The 22,270-nt window shown below is 37.3% G+C and overlaps 1 protein-coding gene across 3 annotated transcripts in view; it reads left to right on the top strand.

The window, feature by feature from the left end:
• The window catches only part of CAPRIN1 (cell cycle associated protein 1), a 30,681-nt gene extending 8,664 nt beyond the window's left edge, over positions 1–22,017 (top strand). The window contains exons 3-19 of one of the 3 annotated variants that reach the window (XM_065754982.1): positions 164–226; positions 2,076–2,162; positions 4,483–4,721; positions 4,832–4,914; positions 6,782–6,919; positions 8,224–8,276; positions 8,363–8,449; positions 12,457–12,612; positions 13,443–13,551; positions 14,008–14,069; positions 14,765–14,875; positions 15,130–15,279; positions 15,489–15,639; positions 17,284–17,478; positions 18,934–19,034; positions 19,836–19,899; positions 20,762–22,017. In XM_065754982.1, coding sequence (XP_065611054.1) covers positions 164–226; positions 2,076–2,162; positions 4,483–4,721; positions 4,832–4,914; positions 6,782–6,919; positions 8,224–8,276; positions 8,363–8,449; positions 12,457–12,612; positions 13,443–13,551; positions 14,008–14,069; positions 14,765–14,875; positions 15,130–15,279; positions 15,489–15,639; positions 17,284–17,478; positions 18,934–19,034; positions 19,836–19,899; positions 20,762–20,826 — 1,914 coding nt within the window. In that variant the 3' untranslated portion in view covers positions 20,827–22,017. The remainder of the gene's footprint in view (positions 1–163; positions 227–2,075; positions 2,163–4,482; positions 4,722–4,831; positions 4,915–6,781; positions 6,920–8,223; positions 8,277–8,362; positions 8,450–12,456; positions 12,613–13,442; positions 13,552–14,007; positions 14,070–14,764; positions 14,876–15,129; positions 15,280–15,488; positions 15,640–17,283; positions 17,479–18,933; positions 19,035–19,835; positions 19,900–20,761) is intronic. The other 2 variants (XM_065754986.1, XM_065754985.1) reach the window with 2 other exon arrangements.
• Positions 22,018–22,270: the final 253 nt, after the last annotated feature.

Here is a 22,270-nt window from a genome sequence, read left to right as displayed (position 1 = left end):
GGCTAGTGTTCTTGGGAACTGTTCCTACACAATAGTTATGTGTTCGTGTAATATGCTGCAGTCAGTATTTGCTGTAATACGGCAGAACCTGATTTTGTTAGCAGAAATGGAAAAAGCAGTAACTGATTTTGTCTGTTTGTAATAGCATTTTTTTTCCTTTCAGAGCAAACTTGACGATTACCAGGAACGAATGAACAAGGGAGAACGTCTAAATCAAGATCAACTGGTAAAAAAAAAAAAAAACAAAAAAAAAACAAGACATTTCTTAGTGTTTGGTGATGCTGGGGAGGGAAGGGATGAATTTCACTTCCTTCTCCTGCTTGTTAAAAGGCTAGATTTTTAAGAGCTTCGTCTTGAACTCTGTTTCTTATTGCCTGGAAGATATGTTCTTGCGTTTGTAAGAAACTGAAGGAATCTGTATATGTGTCATGATGCTTTGTTATGCTTGCTGAGGTCAGGTTGTGAACAGGCTGTGGTGAAAATTGGCCTGTTACAATCCAGTACTGCTGAAAGAGCTGAACAGTACCTTTGAGGTTCCCTGGACATTTTTTTTCTTTCCTAGAAAATGTGCCCAGGGAGAATTTAAAGAGCTTACTCACTTGATCACACTTAACTTACAAATAAGCAGTCTAGTTAGAGGTTTAGCTTAGATGGAGTTCTGCAGGGCTCTCAGGGAGCTGTGACCCTCTAGGTAAGCTGAGCCTTGCTGTCTGTATGTTTATAAATGTATGTGTGTATCTTTATATATCTATAAAAAAGGTTATCTCCTTGTTCAGGCTGTTAAAGTAGGAGGTTGTAGAGATCAACTTTACAGCTATTTGCCAGTTGTAATAGATAGGAGGAAAGTATCAAATTCGGTTGTATTACGCAAACGTGCGTATTGATATTAGAGATTGCCAAGTGTTTGGTGATGAGCAGTATTTTGTTGATGATGTTCAGCATGGAAAAGACAAAAAAAATACTCAAAAGCAGTTGTAGCTGTTCATGTTAGGGAAATCAATTACTTTCCCTGTTACATCTGATCTTTACATCTGTTTAGTCTTGACTAGTTACTTTGGTTCTTCTGTGCCCATTAATTGAATGTGGAGTATCATCAGTTGAGGTATTATTGTTTTTTAATGGCAATATTGTGAAGATAAGTAAGTCATGAAAAGTTTTCTGTTTGAGCGGGGAAGATAACTGAAATTTCATCTTGAGAAGAGAAACTCCTGAGTTAAATTTAATGAGGGGTGGAATGACTACCACACTTTGTAACTAAAATTGTGTTTGAGTGGAGAAATGCTGAAAGCTCACTACGTCTTTTGCTTCTGTAAATAACTGAGGATGATGAATTTTACAAATCAGCTAATACGTTTCTTGTATTGCTAGCAGAAATACCTGGAGGTTTTACAAAAAAAGAACAAAAACCAAACAACAAAACAGTTCATGTTCTTTGCTTTTCGAAGAAAGTAGCATCTTTTCTCTGGCTTGTTTGTTGCTACCAAGAACACCTCCATTATTAAATTAATCACAACAGAAGCATAATGTAATTGGAGTCTGTCATTTGTCATTACTATAAAGCAAGGGAATTAAGAAGTATGGATTGCTTTGGTGTTAGAAGATAAACTGCAAAACAGTATGAGATAAAAAGCCTGTGGACAAGCATATTATGCTGTGTGTACTGATTTGATTGCAATGCATTAATTCTCAGACCTTTATTTGACAACTCAAAGCTACTTGAAATTATTCTTCTGCCATCCTTAGGCCGTTCTGCCCGGTGTTTTTTTTTCCTCTGAAGCTGTCGAAAGCCAAACGTTAAATAGTGTCACACAATTCAGTGTATCAGCATGTTCATGCATACATTTCACTGTACTTCCTGAGAAACAGCAGGCCCTAAGGACATAACAGACATGCACAAATCTCTTCCATATTTTGGCCAGTGGAAGTTCAAAACGTAACATCGCTGCAGTTGTTCAGAGATGGTTACCTGTGCAGCTGTGTCTCACTCAGAAATTGAAAGTGCGGCAAGTGGTTTTTTGGAAGTGTATATTTTGTTCTGCTTCTGATTTCTTGCTTTTTTTGTTTTGTTTTTTAAGGATGCGGTGTCAAAATACCAGGAAGTGACAAACAATCTGGAATTTGCTAAAGAACTGCAGAGGAGCTTTATGGCACTGAGCCAAGACGTAAGTAAAGCGGTCCAGCGTGGGCTGGCAGCTGCAGTGTGCAGCACTTGGGCTTTGAATGGTCTTCACCAACACTAGGTGCCGCTGCCTCTACTACAGAAGACGGCATGTATTATATGTATGCTAGACTATTTTCCTCTGGTTGTGTACTAGCTTGTGACAGGTTTCCTCAGAACTGCTCCTAGAAGATGTTTTCTGAAGGACTGCCTGAAGATATAAGAGCAAAAATAATCTGCTAATTTCTTGACAAAAGAGAGATTTTTAAGACAGTGTGATCACTGAACAGGCCTGTCATACAACACTGTAGGCTGCTGCTTGTTGCCATATGGAATTTTTTTTTCCCCTAAAAGAAGAGAGGGATTTCACAGGCCTGCTTCTCTGGAAAGTGGCCAAATGTTTTTATTTTCTTACATTACTGTAGGTTATCAAGTTTGAGCAACTGAAAGTATTGCAGTTCCTTTTTCAAGATTTTTCCTATCTTAGCAATTGCAAATACAATCTGAAAGTGTGATGTAGAATAAGTTTCAAGACTAAAATGATTTTCATAATTGTAAGACAACCAAGTACTACTTAAAATAGGTAAGTCTTTGGAACTGCTGCTTTGTCAGGGTTGTAAAACAAGTGTGATCAAGAATAAGTTCTAAAATTCCAAAAAGACAATTCCAGTTATATGAGCAGCTTTTCTCTTTTCTTCCTGAAGAACTTCAAAAAGATACAATTCAGACCTATGCAATAACATTGCAAGGGTGAATTAATTCTGGTGCAAACAGAAATCATAATTCATCTCATATGAACAGAAGATTGTAAATGTAGTTAGAATTGATGACTCACAGAAAGAGCAGTGACGTAGTTCAAATTCATTTAGTCGTCAATGTTAAACCAGTCTGCTGTACTAGCAAGTGTATTTAATTTAGGAATAAGCTGTGTGTCAGCACCCTGGCATTATAGGCTGCTTCCTACATTTGTTTTGGTTGTAAACTTAGAGGCATGTAAGCCAAACAATTTGTTTTGTTTGTTTGTTTTTTGCTTTTCTTGCATCAGGTTTCCATGTATGTTTACAGAGCATTAGTAACAAAGAGCTTTCTTCTTCAGACGAGTATGTCTTGAAGTGCTTCCTGGTCAGCTGACTGACAAAAGCAACAAGTGATTCCAGGAATAAGAAGCTGATCTTTTGCTTTAAAGCTTGCTTGCAATTAGAGTTAGCTCTTAATGTAGTTGAATTTAAGATGAGTTCTTTGGCTTAAAAAATCCCAGCAAACACAAGTAAACAATATAGATGCTTCAGAGAGGGAGAGTTACTATCATGAGTTACATTTTTTTGAAAAGAAGGTTAAATTTTTGTATACTTGCAGTGGGAACAAGTTTAATTTTGGATGCTAGAACAAAGAGCAGAAATGAAAGAAATGTCCCATGGGCTCAGACTAGTAATGCATTTCAACCATTATTATGACAGCAATTTTACAAGATATGATATACAATTACAAAGATTACAAAACTAATTACTGTCTGTTCCCTGCTAGCATTCATCAACCCCAAGCTGAGGATGTTGGAGAATTGATTCCTCCCTGTTCTCTTTAGTATCTGTGAAGCTTTTGTCCAAGAATTTACTTTAATGCTTTTCTTAAACTTGCTGATAATAGTCTCTCAGCCCTTCATGGCAAAACATTCCGTGAGTTCCCTCCCAGGATGTGTAACTATAAGAGAGTACTTCTATTCATCTGTTTTAAGCTGACCTCTGAGTAGTTTTAGTGAATACCTTGTATTGACTGATGGGATATGGTGAATAACTACTCTGTTGGTGTTACCTGCTGCCCTTTGTGGCCTTTAAAAAAAAAAAAGTTCTGGATCACCTTTACACCTTCAAATTGTAAAGCCTGAATGTGGGCTGTAAATAGCCAGAACACTTGTTTAAAAGGAACTTCGCTTTGTACATTTGTTAACTTCCATCTGCATCAAAATTGTTTGGGCTTTACAGAGTAATTCATAAAGGAAGCAGATAATATTAATCTGAGCTTGTTTCATACAACTCCTGACAGCTCATGCAGAGAAATACAGACTAGAAGTAAGAATATGATCAAAATCCAATATATCTAAGGTTTGTGGCATTGATTCTAAAACTTGGCTTAATTTGCAGGCTTTTGACTTTGCTCGAAAGATAATTTTCATGCTTCACTGATATTCTGCTGTAATGTTTGATAAGTGGCAGCAGTTCAACATCCATCCATTACCTACCAATAAAATAATTTCTGATCTCTTTTTTTCCCGAGTTCACGTGGAAGTGAAGTTGAAACACACTGAATTCCTTTTTGATTCTGAACAGATTCAGAAAACAATAAAAAAGACAGCTCGCAGGGAGCAGCTGATGCGAGAAGAGGCTGAGCAGAAGCGTTTAAAGACTGTGCTAGAGCTGCAGTTCATTTTGGACAAGTTGGGTGACGATGAAGTGCGCAGTGACTTGAAACAAGGGACAAATGGAGTACCGGTACTGACAGAGGAGGAACTGACAATGCTGGATGAATTTTACAAGCTAGTTTACCCTGAAAGAGACATGAACATGAGGTAAGCTTGTAGTAAAGTACTTTCCTTTATAATTGCCGTTGTGTTAATGATATATCTTTATTTTGTGTTTAAACTACCACAAGCTTAGTAACCCTTAATTAATTTTTAAGGTTGAATGAACAGTATGAGCAGGCATCTGTTCACCTGTGGGACTTACTGGAAGGGAAGGAAAAACCTATTTGTGGAACAACCTGTAAGTATAGTCTTTGTTTAAGAGACATGGCACTGAATTTGTGCTTGACCTAAGTTACAGTGTCTGATGTAAAAGAATTCTGATAGTTAAATGTCTTTCCATCATTTTGTAGTGGCTACCTTTTTTTTCAAACATTGCCTAGGCTGTATTGGAATAACTCACTGAAGTACAAACTTAGCATGCAGTGTATTTTTTTTCACTGATGCAGCATTGCTCAGTATTTAAGCGTAGTCCATTCCTACTGTTTCAGCAGTATTTTACTGCTGTTGATGCTTGGTAGCAATTCTTTGTTTTCTGGAAACATGTGTTTGGACTGTGAGCTTAGACAATAACGTGACCTAATATATAAACCAGCACCACCTTTTTTAGTGCAATCTGTTACTCTCCCCTGTCCCTTCGTACAAAAACTAAAAATTAATTATTTGTAAGATGGTGTATGATCATTCACATGGAGTATTTTCTTGCAGAAATGTCAGTTTCCACAAATACGTAGCTTCAAACACTGTAAGGTTATATATTAAAAAAAAAAAAACAAAGGCTGTGTCAGACAGTCTTTTGAAGTCTCTTAAGTGGCAACAGATAGGAAGGTTGTAGGAAAAACTGTCCTTCTTAGGTACATGGCTAGCAGCTTTTCTCATTTGCTTTTTAAAATTCCAATGATTCTTACTGTGTTGCAGCAGTTTTCAGCTGTTGGAAGAGTTTTTGTTTGCAGTAGTCTAACTTCATTGAGGAATGATACACAGAAGGTTGTAGAATACTTGGGCTTTAGTGCATGTAAGACTTCGCTTGTTAGTGTCAGAACAGCAAACCTCAAACCATTTGCATAGTGGAAATGAGATTTTATGAGGAGATGCTGAGTTTGTTTCTTTTTCAGTTAATAACAAATCTTTGAGACATAAGGTTAACAAGTGTTGTTCGATCAGTGTAAGAGCCAGTAGAGTGTAGTATTTATTTCCATGGGAGAGAGAAAGAGGAAAGAAAAGGTATAGGAGCAGTTTTCACGAGAGGGATGATGTATGTGCCTTGGATGCCTAGTCATTTTCACTGGATGAAGTTAGTCTGGATATTATATCTGGATCTCAGGATGAAGCTTTACTGATGTGATGGACAATATTAATGCATTTCTGTGTTCTTCTGTGTATATTGATTCATACAGTGATATTCATCGCTTGCAAGGTATGCATTGTGAATCTTCTATTTTGAATCTGTTTTGTTTTCTAATTTATTTTTTGGGGCCTAGGCTGCCTTTCTGTGTCTCTCCAAAATTGTCCTAGGCTAAGATGCTGCTGCATTCACATGGGGCACAGAGTGCAATGAAGGCTTCTTTGTGTTTCACTTGCAAAGCCTGTTCTGAGTCACTTACCTCAAGGGAAAAATCTTTGTGATGATGGTACCTTTGTAGATTTGTACGGGGTTTTTTTTGTTTGTTTGTTTTAAGAAATTCACTTGTAGTAAGGTTTCTTAATTAGGAAATTAGAAAGAAATCAAGTTGAAACTTGATTGTGTTCCTAAAACTTTTCAGAGTCAAAGATAAGAACCAGAGATTTATGAAATAGTAGTGAAATTATACTTGAGTTTGTAAACCTTAAACTTTTTCTATGTATTTCACTAATCTTCTGAAGAGTGTTGCATATTCTTAAGATCCTCTTTGCCCTTCAGAATTCTGTCTAAATTAAAGCAGACAGTATGTTTATTTAGTATGATCTAATAATACAAACTGCAGTTCTGTAACAGTTTGGGGTGGCAGTATTTTCCTAGCGAAAGGGCAATAACATGTACTTGGGATCTTTGAGAAGAAAGGAAAATGATTAGGATAAGGATTAGAAGGAGAGTTGAGTGGCTGTTAATTTTTAACTTCTTTCCCCAGATAAAGCCCTAAAGGAAGTTGTTGAGCGTATTCTTCAAACTAGTTACTTTGATAGCACCCATAACCATCAGAATGGATTATGTGAGGAAGAAGAGGCGGCACCCACACCTGCAGTAGAAGACACTGTAGCAGAAGCTGGTAAGAATGAGGTCTATCAGCATGTTTTGCTGTACTGTCAGGTCTCTTTGGATTCGTCAGAGTAATTAAATTGCAGATGTAATTTTACGTACATAAGTGTTGTGAATAGAAATATAATTCCTGGATTACCAGATACATAAACAGCTGGGCAACATATATAGGGACGGTCAGCCCTTTGTTAGACCCAATTCTGAGACATGACAAAAGAAGAGCAGAGCAGTGTTTCGGAAGAGATCTGTAAGGGTTACTCTTGCAAGCTACTTTTCTGGAAGGACCATAATCCTTTCTAACAATCACACTGTAAAATGTCCTCAGTTACGTGCAGGGAAAGGCTGGCTCTTCTAGCTGTGGAGCGTCAGCTGAATGGAGGAAGAATCCTACCACTTGGTAGGATTTCTTTTTGAATGCATCTGTCAGCATTTGTCCAGTATGTCACTTGCTGAAATAAGAACCGAAGCCAGAATAGAATGATTTAGAAGTTAGCAGTTTTGTGCAGATGTGAATTATTTTCAGCATCTCTTTCCTATTTTTTTTGCTATTGAACTTCACTTTACCAACTGTTACAGGGAACGTTTTGTTTGTAATATTGAAACTATCAAAAGATCTGAGTTCTAGCTGCCAGAGCCTTTCCATTTTGCCGTTATTCCAACCACTTAGTCCAGACTATTTTTTAGAAGAGAGAAGTATTTGAAGTATGTTTACACACAACGAATTTGAGAATATTGTTGGAAGAAAACATTGCTGCCTTTTTTTTGTCCTTCTGAATATGCTGTGGATGAAATTAAATTTGGAGGTAGCAGAATGTAATTCCTCCTAAGAAGAGCTTAATGTAAGTAAGAGTAAGAAAGTAAGAGTTTAATGAGAGTTGTTGTTTTATTTTGTTTTATTAATTTATTTTCAGCAGTTCAAGAATCTTTGTTTGTGCTTAGTTCTGTTTTGACATTCTTAATTCTCAGGAAGATGTTTTATTTTATCTGTGTTTTATCATTAGATTTGTTTTTGAGCTCAGCAGATACTTAACTATAGAAGTTATATTGAGGCTGTAATTTCAGATGTAATCAGAATCCAATCTGCTTAAAGGTGTATGTCAAAACAGCTCCTTTCTTAATATATAGCATGCTTACAGTGTTAGATATTAACACAAGAGTAAATGTGCATCTGTTCATTCTGCACCTAGTTGCTCCTGTATACTAGCTATCTTCACATTTTCAGAGCATGTGTTTTTGATAATGTAAATGTAGTCTGTAATGTCTCATGGGTCATTTGTTTGTTTCCTTTACATAAATGGTCTGTTTTTCTGACAGAACCTGATGCAGCAGAAGAGTTTACTGAACCTACTGAAGTTGAATCGACCGAGGTATTACTCGCTAGAAAGATTGTCATTTTGTATAGCTTTAATGCCACTTACTTTTACTTTCATACCCTTTCTTATTTTTATTTTAGTATGTAAACAGACAATTCATGGCAGAGACTCAGTTCAGCAGTAGTGAGAAGGAACAGGTAGATGAGTGGACAGTTGAAACGGTTGAGGTAAGATCTTGTGTACTGCAGGTAAAGTTGTAATCCCTGTTTCCACTGACTCGCAGTTTGTGATGAGTTGTAGTATTTCACCCTCTCCCCCTTAACATGTATGAAAGTGTATATTTAAATAGGCTTGAAATGACCCCTCACTCTTGATCTGTATATGTAGCTCAGGAGTAATTAAAATAAAAAGATGCAGCCTGGCTAAGTCTGCGGAGAGCTTGCTTTGTTCAATGTGGCTTGTGTGGTAAAATGCAGGATAAAGATTTGGACTTCCAAAGACTTAAAAACATTTTTTGGAAGATTTTTTTTTTTTCTAAGATGACTTTTGTGCCAATGTAGAATGTACGTTTATCTGCATATCTGCTGATAATATGCAGTTGTGTGTTCCATTGTGCAGTTCCATAGAGATCAAGCAGGATAATACCTCAGTTAATACCTACTCCAGATTGCATATGCATATATTGTAGTGTTAAAATACACCTGTATGTACATTTCTGCTTTCAAGAAACACAGTTCTTAACATGTTTAACTCATTGCTATTTTGCAGTTGAGTGACATTTTTGTGATTTTTCTTGTATGTTGCTGTTGGGATCTTTTCCTAGTTTAGTGATTTAGAGTTAGCTGTGTATACAATTTATGTCCTTCATACACTGAAAAATCACATGGGGTAATGTTGGACCTTGGTTAGGACTGAGCAACGCCCTTCAGATGCTGGAGATCTAATTTTTGGGTCACCACAGTTTTCTGCAGCAGCAAATTCCAGAACGTCACTTAGACACTCTTGGTGCCTTTAGGTTCTTAATGTGTTGGAGTGAAATAAGTATTCATCATCTCTTCAAATGATGAAAAAAAGAGGTGTTATTTTGACATGGTTATCTATTCTGCCTGGTTTTACATTGTTATGTCTAATGCTTATGTCTAATGCTGTTGTACACCACTGAGAGATTTAATAATACTTAGGAAGGGTGTGAAACTTCTGTAACTAACTTTGCCACGTATGTGAAAGATTTTAGTAGTACCTTCTCACACTATTCCATTCTTCCACTTAACCATACTCTGAGAAACCATTGCTACTGAATATGGTTCAAGAAACCTCTTGAAAACTAGAGAAATGTTCCAAGAAGAACCGTTCGAGGGATGTCCAATCGCAGTGTTCATGGGAGATGCACTATCTCAATGTTGAAGCTTGGTTGGCTTCAGTCTGTCTTGAAGCATAATCGCATCTGTGTTTAAACCAAATATACAGTGTAGCTCAGAGGTTGAGTTCTCTGTACTCCTTGAGGTAAGTAGTATGGATGAAAAAATGAGAGTACACAAATTGTCATTACGATTGAAGCCTGATGTGCTTCCTTGTACTCTTCAAGTATTAAGACTGTTATTACAGGATTGAAAACTTGAGACGCTTACTCTTGGGAATAGTAATATGGAGTGCCCATAGAAGCATGAGAAAGTTATGATGTGTAGTTTTCTGTCAGACTATTCAGGAATTCCAGTTTTCCATACCTTTGCACTAGCCAGCAAAATCCATTATATCAACCATTTTTTCCTGAAATAATACAAAGCAGTAAGTGCTTCGTTCTCCTTTCTGTCCTAATTTCTAGAACAAATGAGCAATTTAGAATAATTTAGAGTTGAAGACCACTACTTAAGAACTTTTTTTTCCCTGAATTTAACACAAAAAAGGTTAATTGAGAATAACAGTCTTTGAAATGACTGTGCTCTTCTTGCTTGCACCAAAATCCCATTCCTTATGGGGAAGAAAAAGAACTATCCTTAAGAAAGATGATGGTACATCTTAGTTAGCTCTGCCTAATGAATAACTTGGCATACAGTGTGATGAGTCAAATACTGCTACGCTGTTCAGAAATTCAGCTCTCCTAAAAGAAGTTTCTACTTGATGCTCTCTCTCTACCCTAGGATGAAGGGAGATATGTGGTAGGGTAATAATTTGCTTTAAAAAAATAATGTGTGCTTTTTAATTAATGATCCTTATGTTTGAGTAGTTTTCATGCAGCAGACTGCATTTAAATTGACATTAAGTTTAGAGCTACAGCCTGTGCATTGGCAGATTAATAAGCAAAACTTGATTTTTTTTTTTAAGTTTAGTTTATTAGGTTTATCCAGCTAAGTAATAGGGCAAAGTACTTGGTAGTCTTACTAAGACTAAATGAACTAGTCCTTTTAATGTTATAAGATCTGAAAGAAGGTGGAAAATATTAAGCACCTTTGGAAGATATGGCTGCACTATTTTTGAAAAAGTAAAGCAAATAAAATTGTTCCTATTCTGTGTTTTTTATTATTCTGGCAGCTGTTTTTTTTTTTTTTTTCATGAAGGTAATAAATGCTTTTGAGCGATTTGGACTTCCTAAGTTGAGTGATAACATTTTCTAGTAGTAATTACATTGGTGATGAGTACTGCTGGTTTTCCCCTTGGGTTCTATCTGGTCATCTGGTTGCTTTTTCGTTTTCTTTTGTTCTAAAGCTTTGTAATAGGAAAAGACTGTATATGTACTCTAGCTGATGTTTTCAAAAGTACTTCTTTTTCCATTCATGGGGCTTTCTTACTTGGCAGTAGCCCCTAATTGGCAGTTGAGGAACTGGTAGTATAATAGACCGGAGCTGTCATGCTCGTTGTTGTACGGCTAATTATAAGAGAGGGTTCGGTATGAAGGGACTCTTGAAAGCAGAGTCATAGCTGGCTTTTACATTTGCTGAAAGATTTATCTTTGTCACAGGTTATTAGAGAATTGGTAAAGATCTGCTGCAATTTGCCAGATGCCTACATGTGCAAAATGTAACATGAGAACCGTGCACGGGCAAGGGATGGTCATGTTGGAGGATGTGTGATGTTTCTTTGAGAAGTTCTAAAGTAGTGAATTCTGGGCTATGAGGTTGGATTGAGGGAGCTACAGTTTAATGTTCAGACCTGTGATAATAAGACAGGTCTTGTTCCTCACTGTGACTGCTGTACAAAATGTCTTCTGAAAGCCTAGTGAGAATCCAGCTGTTTTATGTAAATCTAATTATTCTGAACTTTCAGATGTATGTATGCTAATTTAAATCCTGTTCTACTGTAAGTTTATCTTGCTTGTGTATTTAGATAAACTAATGTTAAGCTCATGGGAGTAAAGAAGCAGTAGAGAAGTTCTTGACAATATCTTTCAAAAGAATAGTTATTGATGTGACTGCAAATTGCAAATGGTGCTTATGTATTATGGGAGTTAGCTGAGAAGCAAAACTGGTCAGAAGGGCAGAACTGCTGCTACCTCCTGTGCACTTTAGTCATCCTTATAACAATGTTTTTAAACCAGTTGGTGATGGCTATGATTACATGCTCATATTTAGCTTTCCTGGTTGCTCTGGTATCTTCATTGTGGTGGTATTTGAATGCGTTTAACTGTTTATCTTCTCTTTCTTTACATTTGACTTGTAAATCTGTCTGCCATGTTGTTTGAGGAAGTTCTTACCATTTTTCTGTCTCTGAGCTTTCTTGACTGCTGTGTTTTACTGCTCCAGGGCTTGTCTTGCAGTCTTTCTGCCAGGTGATGCTGTCTGCTGTTCTCCGAGATGAGAAGTTAGTTAAGCTAGGGCAGTATTTTAGAAAGACATAGCCATGGACTCACAAGTTCAGACTCTATTTATACTTACTAAAAAAGTATAAGAAAATGTTTTCCATGTGTTGATCTTTCTGGAACTGGGTTATCCCTGACTTTGAACTTCCAAGATAAGTGGTTTTCTTAGACCTCGTGCTAAGAAATACATACCTATAATGTTCAGAACAGTGCTAAAAAATCTGTTCAATGAGGAATACGTGGTAAGCAAATAAAATGCAGTCTAAGCTTTCTAATCTTAAGAAGTGCACAGATTGCTTTTTTTGGAGGGTGTAGCATTTTTCTTTGAGAATGCTACAGTAATTATGTCCGTAATGAATAAATGGATTATTGCAATATATGGCTACTGTCTCAGTTGTTACCTTAAGCTGAAATTTCAGTTAGTTGTTTGTTTCTTACTAGGTTGTAAATTCACTGCAGCAACAGACACAGGCTACATCTCCTCCAGTTCCTGAACCTCATACACTCACTACTGTGGCTCAAGCAGATCCTCTTGTTAGAAGACAGAGAGTACAGGACCTTATGGCCCAGATGCAGGGTCCATATAACTTCATGCAGGTATGATGAACCTCCTGTGGTATTCACAAGCCAAAAACCAAAATTGCTCCTCCTGTCTGGCTTTTAGTTATTTGAAGAGCCTGTTGTGGATTATTTGAAAAATACAATGGTCTTATAAACATTCAAAGCCCACAGACTTGTATCACTGTCACAGTACAATGAAAATGCTGTTAAGCTTTCCAGTTTTTGTCCTCAGCAGAGAAGGTGGAAAGCTGTGGACAGGAGAATATATTGTATTGTGCTGAAGTGAGACAGCTATAAAATAGCCTTTCTTTAAGCCAGCTTAAAAATCTGTCGTATGAGAAAATTCTACAAAATCAGGATAGTTTTTGGAGACTTTCTAAACCAAAAAGGTTTCCTTAAGTTTCTTAGCATCTTATCACCTTTAAAACTGTAACCAACTAGAAATGCATTGGGAAGTAAGTGAATGTATCAGGAAAAGCTTATCTTCTTACTCCATAAAGAAAGAGTAATCAACTTGGTAACAACTGAGGCATGCACTTAAATTTGTTGGTTCGTTTCCTACAAAGTGAAAATGCCAATTTTGGGTAAATATGAATAAAGAGCCAGATCATCTCCTGTTCTCCCTGACTATTACTATTTTGTGAAATGAGCTCTGATTTATGTACACGAGCTTAATTTTCATTGTGATGAATATTTTTGGAATTCTTAGTATCTTAATTGAAAAAAAGTGGCAAAACTAGCTACTGCCTAACTGTGGGCCTAGGTTTCCTTTTTTGTGACCTGGTCATTTCTAGAGTCTAAACACTGAATGTTTTAGAAATCCAATACACTGGATTTGATTTTTGTGTTGTTATTTTTATTCTAAGGACTCTATGCTGGAGTTTGAGAACCAGACACTCGATCCTGCCATTGTATCTGCACAGCCCATGAATCCAGCACAGAATTTGGACATGCCACAAATGGTCTGCCCTCCAGGTTTGTCACAGGAAGTCCTAACTATAAATATTGGGGAAGCCTGCAGGTCATCTGTAACATTTCTAACAGTTACTGCTGTTTTGAATGGATCACCATGAGTAAAATAGCAGTGTGTTTTAGGTGTGTTCCAAATAAATTTGATTGTATTTTTGAGCCATACTGCTTATAAGACTTCGGGTCTTCACTTACTCCTAGTTGGAACATATATTTTTTAAATGGGAGAAATACACTTGTTTCATCGTTTGGAAACCAGTGGGTTATTTTGGATGCCTGGGGGGGTGGGGAAGGTACTTTGTATAGATAAGATAATCAGTATTTCAAATGTAGCTTTGCCAAGCTGGGGGAATAATTATCTACTGTGATGAGGTCTCAAATAACAGAATTAGATAATATAGTAATACGATTCTTTAAAAGGTTTGAGTGTACTATATAGTAAGTGAAATTATTTTATTGCAGTTCATACTGAGTCAAGACTTAGCCAGCCTAATCCAGTTCCTGTGCAACCAGAAGCTACGCAGGTAAAATGCTTAGTAAATTGTATTTCATAGTTAAAATTTAATTTAGTCTTGCTTAGTGTTATAACAGGATATACATAATTCCTAACTATTGCAGAATTGCAAAGCTGAAGTTCAAAGGTGGTCCTTTTTTTAAATGAGTATTTTATTTAGGGGAAATACTGTTATGAATACTGCTCTGTGTAGTCACACTAATACATGTAGTTTAAGGTTTCTCTGCATTCTGTTCAAGATGGATTAATAATTGGACGTGTCAATCTTTGCCTTGTAGTTTTCTTTCTGTGTTAAGCTATGTGGGGCAGTATTTTAATTTACATAGAAGCAAGTGACTTTTTATTTGCTTATTTGAAACAGAAATGGGAAAACAGAATCATGGTCTGTATCTGTTCAAGTCATGATCAGACTCAAAGAAGATTTTATAGCTTAACTAAATAGGCTTTGTTTTTGTTTTTGACTTGTTCTATTAGGAATTCATTCCAGTTGCTTGCTTGGATAATATTTGATACTGGAGTTGTAGAGCAGTCAGAATACATTTGAATGCTACTTTCAGTTGAGTTTATAGTGGTTGTAAAGTTTTGCTGAATACATATTTTTACAAGAGAGTACTGATGATGCATTTCAGAGTTCTTCAGTATTTGTTGCAGAAGTCTGTGCGAGCGTCAGTCAAGGTGGGGGACTTCTGGTTTTTATTTTGTCAGGTTCCCTTGGTTTCTTCTACAAGTGAGGGATATACTGCATCCCAACCCATGTATCAGCCTTCTCATACAACAGAGCAACGGCCACAGAAGGAATCAATTGACCAGATTCAGGTAAGTCAGATTTCACAGGGGTGGGAATGACTGTTTCCAGAGGGGGAAAAATGTTAATCTTTGTTTATTTGAAAATAAACTTAGTGATTTCATGTATTGATAGGGCTGGTTCCGTTTCATGGAAGTTCAACATTTTGAACCATTTGTAGTGAACGTTCTCTTTCTGAAATTACACCAGGGCCTTTGTACTTTAAGAAAAAAAGTTCTTGATAACTATTCAAAAGCTACTAAATGTTGCTTGTTTTAATTCCTAGGCTTCAATGTCACTGAATGCAGACCAGACCCCGTCATCATCATCACTTCCCACTGCATCCCAGCCACAGGTTTTCCAAGCTGGATCTAGCAAACCTTTGCATAGCAGTGGAATCAATGTTAATGCAGCTCCATTCCAATCCATGCAAACAGTAAGTTGGGAGTGAATTTTGAACAACTTAATTCTGGTAGTCATTCCTTTTGGGTTTTTTTTTAACAAGGTTGGAATCGGTTATGTAACTGTACAAAATAGTCTTTGAGTATTCTCATTTCACAGTCTTGCATTATTTCTTTAAATGATCTGATGAGAAGTTATAAAAAAAACGGATTGGAGCAGAGAGCTATTTTTCTAATGTTATAGGTATTCAACATGAATGCACCTGTTCCTCCTGTTAATGAGCCAGAAACCCTTAAGCAACAAAATCAGTACCAGGCCAGTTACAACCAGAGCTTCTCCAATCAGCCACACCAAGTAGAACAATCAGATCTTCAGCAAGAACAGCTCCAGACAGGTAAATTAATTTTAGAGAAAATTAAAATGGTGATAGCTTCAGTAGAGCAGACAATCAAGACTGTGAAGCCCTAAGATAGGTAGCAAAGCATGTCACACATTCTTGAATGTTCCTTGTTTTGCAGAGATGCTTGCCTCTGAACAGTGTCTGCTGGGTTTTTTTTTGCTTTTGTTTTTGTTTCTGGGTTTTTTTGATTGTTTTTTGCTTCATTTTGCACCCTAGTGTTGGTTTCAGTATCCAGCAGGGCATGGAATTCAGCATGTAACTCTACAACTGCCAAAGGAATTTTGCTACCTGCTTTTAGATATATATGTGTTTGAAAATCAGACAGGATTAAGGATTATTTTTAGATGAAAGCAGTAGAGTACTTCTTCTGCTGATATTAAAATTAGGTGATCCTTAAATAGGCCGTAAAAAAAGTTTGTTGTAGTGTTTCAGATAAACTCTAAAGAGGTAATAGTAAGCTAGAATTGAGGACAAATATGAAGTGGTCCTCACGGCTCAATAAAGGTCCAGAAAAATCTAGAACCTTCTAAAAGGGTGGACACAGCTTGAATACAGCAATCAAAATGCTTTCCAAGTTAGAAAGTTAAGAAAAACAAACAAGCTATAATATAGTGTCCGTGCATAAAGCTATTCTTCCAGCCTCCCTCTTACTTGACACTCAGATAAAAAGTGTAGATGGAGAGGGGGATTTCACGTGAAAGATGCAGGACAGAGATGACAGTGGTGAAGTACTGATAGCTACTGGAGGTGCAGAGTAAGGAAGTAAGCAGCTGATTATTGTCTTGAATTTGGTCTTCCCTGCAAGTTTGGGCAGGGGTTGGATGGACGAGAAGAAGGAGAACCGGGTTTTCACTGTTTATATGCCGCCTTGCAGTATAAAGTGCTTAATGTTTTATAACAGCTAAGTAAATACAACTGTTGATACTATGAAAATACAGTGGCTTTAGAACAAAACCTGCCCACTGTAAAAGCCCTAAAGGATGAGCATTTCTTCCTTTTCTTGTGGAATGCGTGAAGGCTGGGGAGACAGGGAGCTATACAGAACTTTACCATGTGGCTGAGCAAGGTTGAACTGAAGTCTTTTGGATAATGAAATCTAGCTTTCCTCTATATGAAATGTCCTGTGGAAGGAAAGAACCCCCAGCCTGTACAGTCAAAATGGCAGCTCTGTTAAAACATTCCTACAATCTCACCTTCAGTCAGCACAGCTGTGCCTAGCAGAGAGTGTAGAGTGACTGCAAATATTTTTAGTGGCTGTCTGCCAGTTCAGAGGGAAGGAGGCTCCAGAAATGGGTTAACTCATGTTATTTTTACAGTATGTATGTGTGTTGGTAATTTTTGAACAAATTGAAATGGCGCACAGAAAAAAAGTTACCTGCATTAGGAATAGGCAGAGGCTTCTTGACATTGACTTAATCTAAAAGCGGCACAGAGCTGATACACCTTTGTTGCCAGTTATCTCACAGTATGAAACTTGACACTGTTCTGCAGATTATTTTCATGGAATGGGTAAGCATTTATTGATGCGTTCAGTGGAACTTCAAAGCTTTGTACGTTGAGTTAGAAGAGAGCATTTGTGGGAATGTAAATGCAGAAGCTCAGAATTCTGTTTGGTACTTTCCCTCGCTCCAAACGCAGTGGTTGGTACTTACCATGGTTCTCCGGACCAGACCCATCAAGTGGCAGGCAACCACCAGCAACCTCCCCAGCAGAATACTGGATTTCCACGTAACAGTCAGCCTTATTACAACAGTCGGGGAGTGTCTCGTGGTGGATCACGTGGGACTCGTGGCTTGATGAATGGGTACAGGGGACCGGCAAATGGATTTAGAGGTAAACAGCTGAATTGAATGCTCTCATCTTTTACTTTCTGGAAACACTGTGTCAAGATGCTCTGTGTTAAACTGACCTACTGTGATGTTTATCTCTAGTGATATCTCTGTAACCTGTTAAAACTTGAAAATACTGTTTGCTTTAGCTTGCTTAAGCAGTTATATTTTTGGTCTTCGGTTAGACTTCTAGGATATAAATAAAGAAGTCTTATTCCTGTTCTACACTGAAGGCTGAGGGTTAGTTTGATGAGGCATTTGTTTGCTATTTCAAGTACAAACAAACATGGAAGTATCCAGCAGAATATTTCACAATCATCAGTTGGTGAATTAGTGTGCCAACTGATATTTCAGAAATGTTTTATTCCCAGTAGAAGTAGTCTACTTGAAAAAGTTTAATCTTTCATCATATTGAGAATGGTTTGATTGTACAGAAATAACAAGAACAAATGCAAAAGTCATTACTCTGAATGAATTAACAAGAGCAGAAGAATGATACAGTAGTTCTGGATGGATAAATAGAAAACATTCATGGAGATTATGTTACGTGGCTTTCAGTGTTGCAGAAATAGCCAGGGTGTGTATGGGGACTGCTAACTCACTAAATCACTGATTGTGCACCTGAAGGACAGGTGAAGGCAATTCACCTGTGTGACTGGAAGCGGTGGACCCAGGCCCCAGCCCTCTAAAACCTCATTTAAGGGCTGACTGACACTGAGGAAGGATCTCTTGTTGGGAGATCCCTCCTTCTGGAGTTCTGTCCTTGTGAGCCTAGGTCCTCAGAGATGGGTTAATCATTCATTTCCTTCCTTTTGTAACATCTCCTTGTTTTTGCTGATCCCTTTGCCTTTATGGTGTGTATGTTAGAACAGAAAAGATGCAGTTTCCTTGTGTGGTAAGGGGTTAGACTAGTGAATATAGCACTCAAGGGTGGATTTGGATCCTCTTGCCCTTTTCTCATTCTCTTAAGTAATTGAAAAAAATTGTATAATAAAAAATACAGTAGATTAAAGTTGGTAGTACTGTGTTCAACATTTGTCTGTTTAAAATCTACCTGGATTGCAAGTTTTAGACCTGGGACTGAGACCATTCTTGGGCTTGTTTCCCACCTCTCAGGAGAACCTTTACTCAGAAGCAGCTTGAGTTGGCTGTTGCAACCTTGCAGGTTGCAGCTGTTAGGTTTAGATCCCAGTATTACATTTAGCTTTGGATTTGTTAGGTAAATCTCAGAATACTGGAGAAATGCACGTAATGGTTTTTTCTTCCCAGTTAATAAATCTTCATTCGTGTTTCATGAAACAGTATTACCACTGATGTTGCAAACACTTGCTTAACTTGCAGAAACTTACTGTTTTTTTCCTTAGATTTAGGTTAGAAGCTCTTAAGGCTTTTCTTTACGTGGTAGCATAGTGTAGCAGGTTGTCATTTCCAAGTGAAAGACTTGTGTGTTTTTCCTCAGGAGGATATGACGGCTACCGTCCTTCATTTTCCAACACTCCGAACAGTGGTTATACGCAGCCCCAGTTTAATGCTCCTCGAGATTATTCAAACTACCAGAGGGTAAGCTGCCAGAAAAATGCATGCATCAGCAAAAGCACGAGTGCAAGACAATAAGTGAAAAGTTTTCCCATGATTTTTTTATCGCTAATGACGACAGAAAGTAGAGAGACTTAAAAACAGCAGAATTTGAGATGACTGGTTCTAATTGGGAAAGCTGTTTGACTCTGTGGTCTCTGAAGTAGCTGAAGCAAAGTTAGCTGGATTATTAAAAACTCTCAAGGTTTCAAAGCTCCATGAGAAAGGACATTCAAACTTAAATTATTGAAATCAACTTATCAAGCTTGTTGGGGCTGCCTGTCTTCGGCGTTTCTGATGTTACTTTGAAATTTGTATAGAATTCCATTATTCTGTAGGAAATATATGTTCTGCTCAAAGTTTTGACTGGAAAATGACTGCTTATCTTCAAATGTTATTCATAAACAGATGAGGTGGCTAATTTTGATGCTGTCATTAGACACTTTAGTTCATTTTGTTGACTGGTCTTATGGGAAACCCATCTGGTTTGACCTCTGTGTAGCTGAAAAAAATCGAACGCTAGTTCTGTTTGAATTTATTTATATTGAAGAAAATATCCTGTAATTTGACAAAGAATCTATTATTTTTACATTATCATAGCTGCTGGATGCCAGTAGGAATAAGAATTTATTTTCCTCGTATGAATTAGAACAAACAGAATGCAGTATGCTGAAGTCAGGGTATTTCATCAGTGCAGGTTGTTTTAAAAGCTCTTTATTTTACTGGTAACTACTAAAACAAGAAAATGTGCGTGTTCTGTATAGTAACTCCATTTTTATGCTTCAGGATGGGTATCAGCAGAACTTCAAACGTGGTTCTGGACAAAGTGGACCTCGGGGAGCTCCTCGAGGTAATTCCTTTGCAGTGTGTACTTGATCTGAGCTGAATGGAATCTTTTGATACTGTTCCTGGAGTTTTGTATTCAGAAAGCAACCTAAGTCCTTATTCGGTTGATCACAGTTGAATAATAAGCTTGAATTAGAAAAGCAGTTTTTTTCTAATACATTTTTGGTGATGAGGTTGTGTTGTGTGTCATGCAGACGTTTTAATGAGAATCTTAAGTTCTCATCAGAGAGCCTTATCGTTGAGGACAGCTCGAGGCTGCACTTTGGGTTCTGAAGGCACCATTCTGTGGAACTGTGGCTTGTAATTAAATACATTGTGAGACTGAGGTGAAGCTGAAAGTGTTGTATGGAAAGCTCAGCTGTAATGAATTAAAATCTTGACATTTGTTGTCAGTGATGTGTGGCTGACATTACAGAAATACACCAAGTGATCAACAGTTCTCATACTGTGAGCTGCAGACAGTCCTTTTCTTAACTGGGGAAGGAAAAATTGGAAGTGAAAATGTGTTTAGTTAGCATGCAGTATTTAAAACTGCAGCAGGCCAATAATGCCTTACATTACTTCAAAACTTCTATAGTTTAAGTCTTTGTATCTCTGTGACTTAATCTTTTTTCATTTTTACTTGAAGTGATTACAGCTTCATGGTTTGGGGGGGAAAGGTATTGAGATAAAGATGAAAACTGTGAAGGCAGACTTCACGCTGTTGAATTCTGATGTGAAGAAACATAAAAGCATCTTCAGCCCTAATACCTTGTTTAGACCAGAGCTTGTAGTTGTGTGTTGGGCTTTTTTGGTTTGTGTTCTGTTTTTTGTTGTTATTCTTCTGTTTCCATGCATAATTCTAGTGCCTCTCACATATTTTCTAGGTCGTGGAGGGCCCCCGAGACCAAACAGAGGGATGCCTCAAATGAACGCTCAGCAAGTGAATTAAACACATTCACAGGATTACGTTGAAACGCCAAAACACACTGGCCAGTGTACTATACATGTTACCAGAAGAGTTATCATCTATTTGTTCTCCCTTACAGGAAGTTTGTTGTAAAGGGACTACTTTCATTACCCATAATGACAGGACTACAGTTGCCAGCTTTATATTACCTGGATATGGAAAGAAACGAAACAACGTTTACTCTGCATGTTCTGTCCTAAGCATCATCTTGAGCCTTGCACATGAGATTCAGATTCCTCACCCTTGCTAAGAATAATGCAAAAAAGGCAATTTTCAGGGTGATCCAGTCTCTCCATGGTTAACTGAAGTGGCAGGAAAAAGCAAAGACTCACTTCTGACGTTGAAAGCGATGCAACAAATTTGGATATAATCTGCAAATTCATAAAGAATTACTGTGGTGGCAAAACCTCATGTGACAAAACTTAATGTTCCCATGAAAGGATTGAAAAAGTGAAGTGTGGCTTGGTAGAGCAACTGCATTTCAGCTTTTTCGTGTTAAACTGAAGCACTGAACAGTTAAAGATATGTAGCGATGCATATTTCCCTAAGTAGGCTTATAGCCAGTTTTTGACAAAGAAGTGCCCTTAGCTACAGCACTCCTCGTCACCAGGGTCCTGTTGGCTGTGCTAAGGATTTAAGATCGCTTGCGTAACTGCTAATGTTATCGTGTCATTTTGTTTTGGGTTTTTTTTTAAAGAAAAAAGCTTTGATTTGGCACTTCAACAAAATTTTGCAACAAATGCAAGTTATAATCTGGATGGCCACTGTATATTTGATGTGAAGTATTTAGGTATCTCTTTGAAACACATTTAAGTTTCTTTGATAGCAATGACTTTTGTAAGGATTGGTACTCTCTATCATTCCTTATGACTTGCACATTGTCTGTCACTAATACTTGACTTTGCTGTATTATCACCTGAATAACTGATGCCGGTACTGATGGAAATCTCTAATGGATAATCATAACACTTTTGGTCACATGTCCTTTTGTCTTTCCTGCAGCCTTGAAGGTTTTAAGAAATCTCAAATGCCCGCTGCTGCTGCCCTTTTAATTGCTATCTTTTGAAAAGCACCAGTATGTGTTTGAATCGATTTCCCCTTTTAAGGGAAATGACAGCCAGCAGTTACAGTTCTAATGGTATAAGCAAGACAAATAAAACATGTTTATAAAAATTGTATCCTGAACACTGGTTTTCAGCGACTGAAACAAATTTAATGTAATGGGTTTACATTGCGTAAGGTTTCTTTCTTTTTCTTTTTTTTAATGAAAAATTTTCCTGAATAGTTGTCAAACTCCCATTTTTCTGATTTTATTCTAATACCCGTGACGTTTAGGAAATCTTTCTTTGTGTGGAAACTTTCCTTTTCATCAAGGCAGCGGTGTCTAGAAGAAATGGCATAAGACTAGGAGCTGGAAATTACCAAG

This window comes from Cyrtonyx montezumae, unplaced genomic scaffold (genome assembly GCF_038088225.1).
Source record: "Cyrtonyx montezumae isolate F1298 unplaced genomic scaffold, pur_monq_1.0 scaffold_10, whole genome shotgun sequence".
NCBI classification, from domain to species: Eukaryota; Metazoa; Chordata; class Aves; order Galliformes; family Odontophoridae; genus Cyrtonyx; species Cyrtonyx montezumae.
This window is presented reverse-complemented; position numbering and strand designations above follow the sequence as displayed.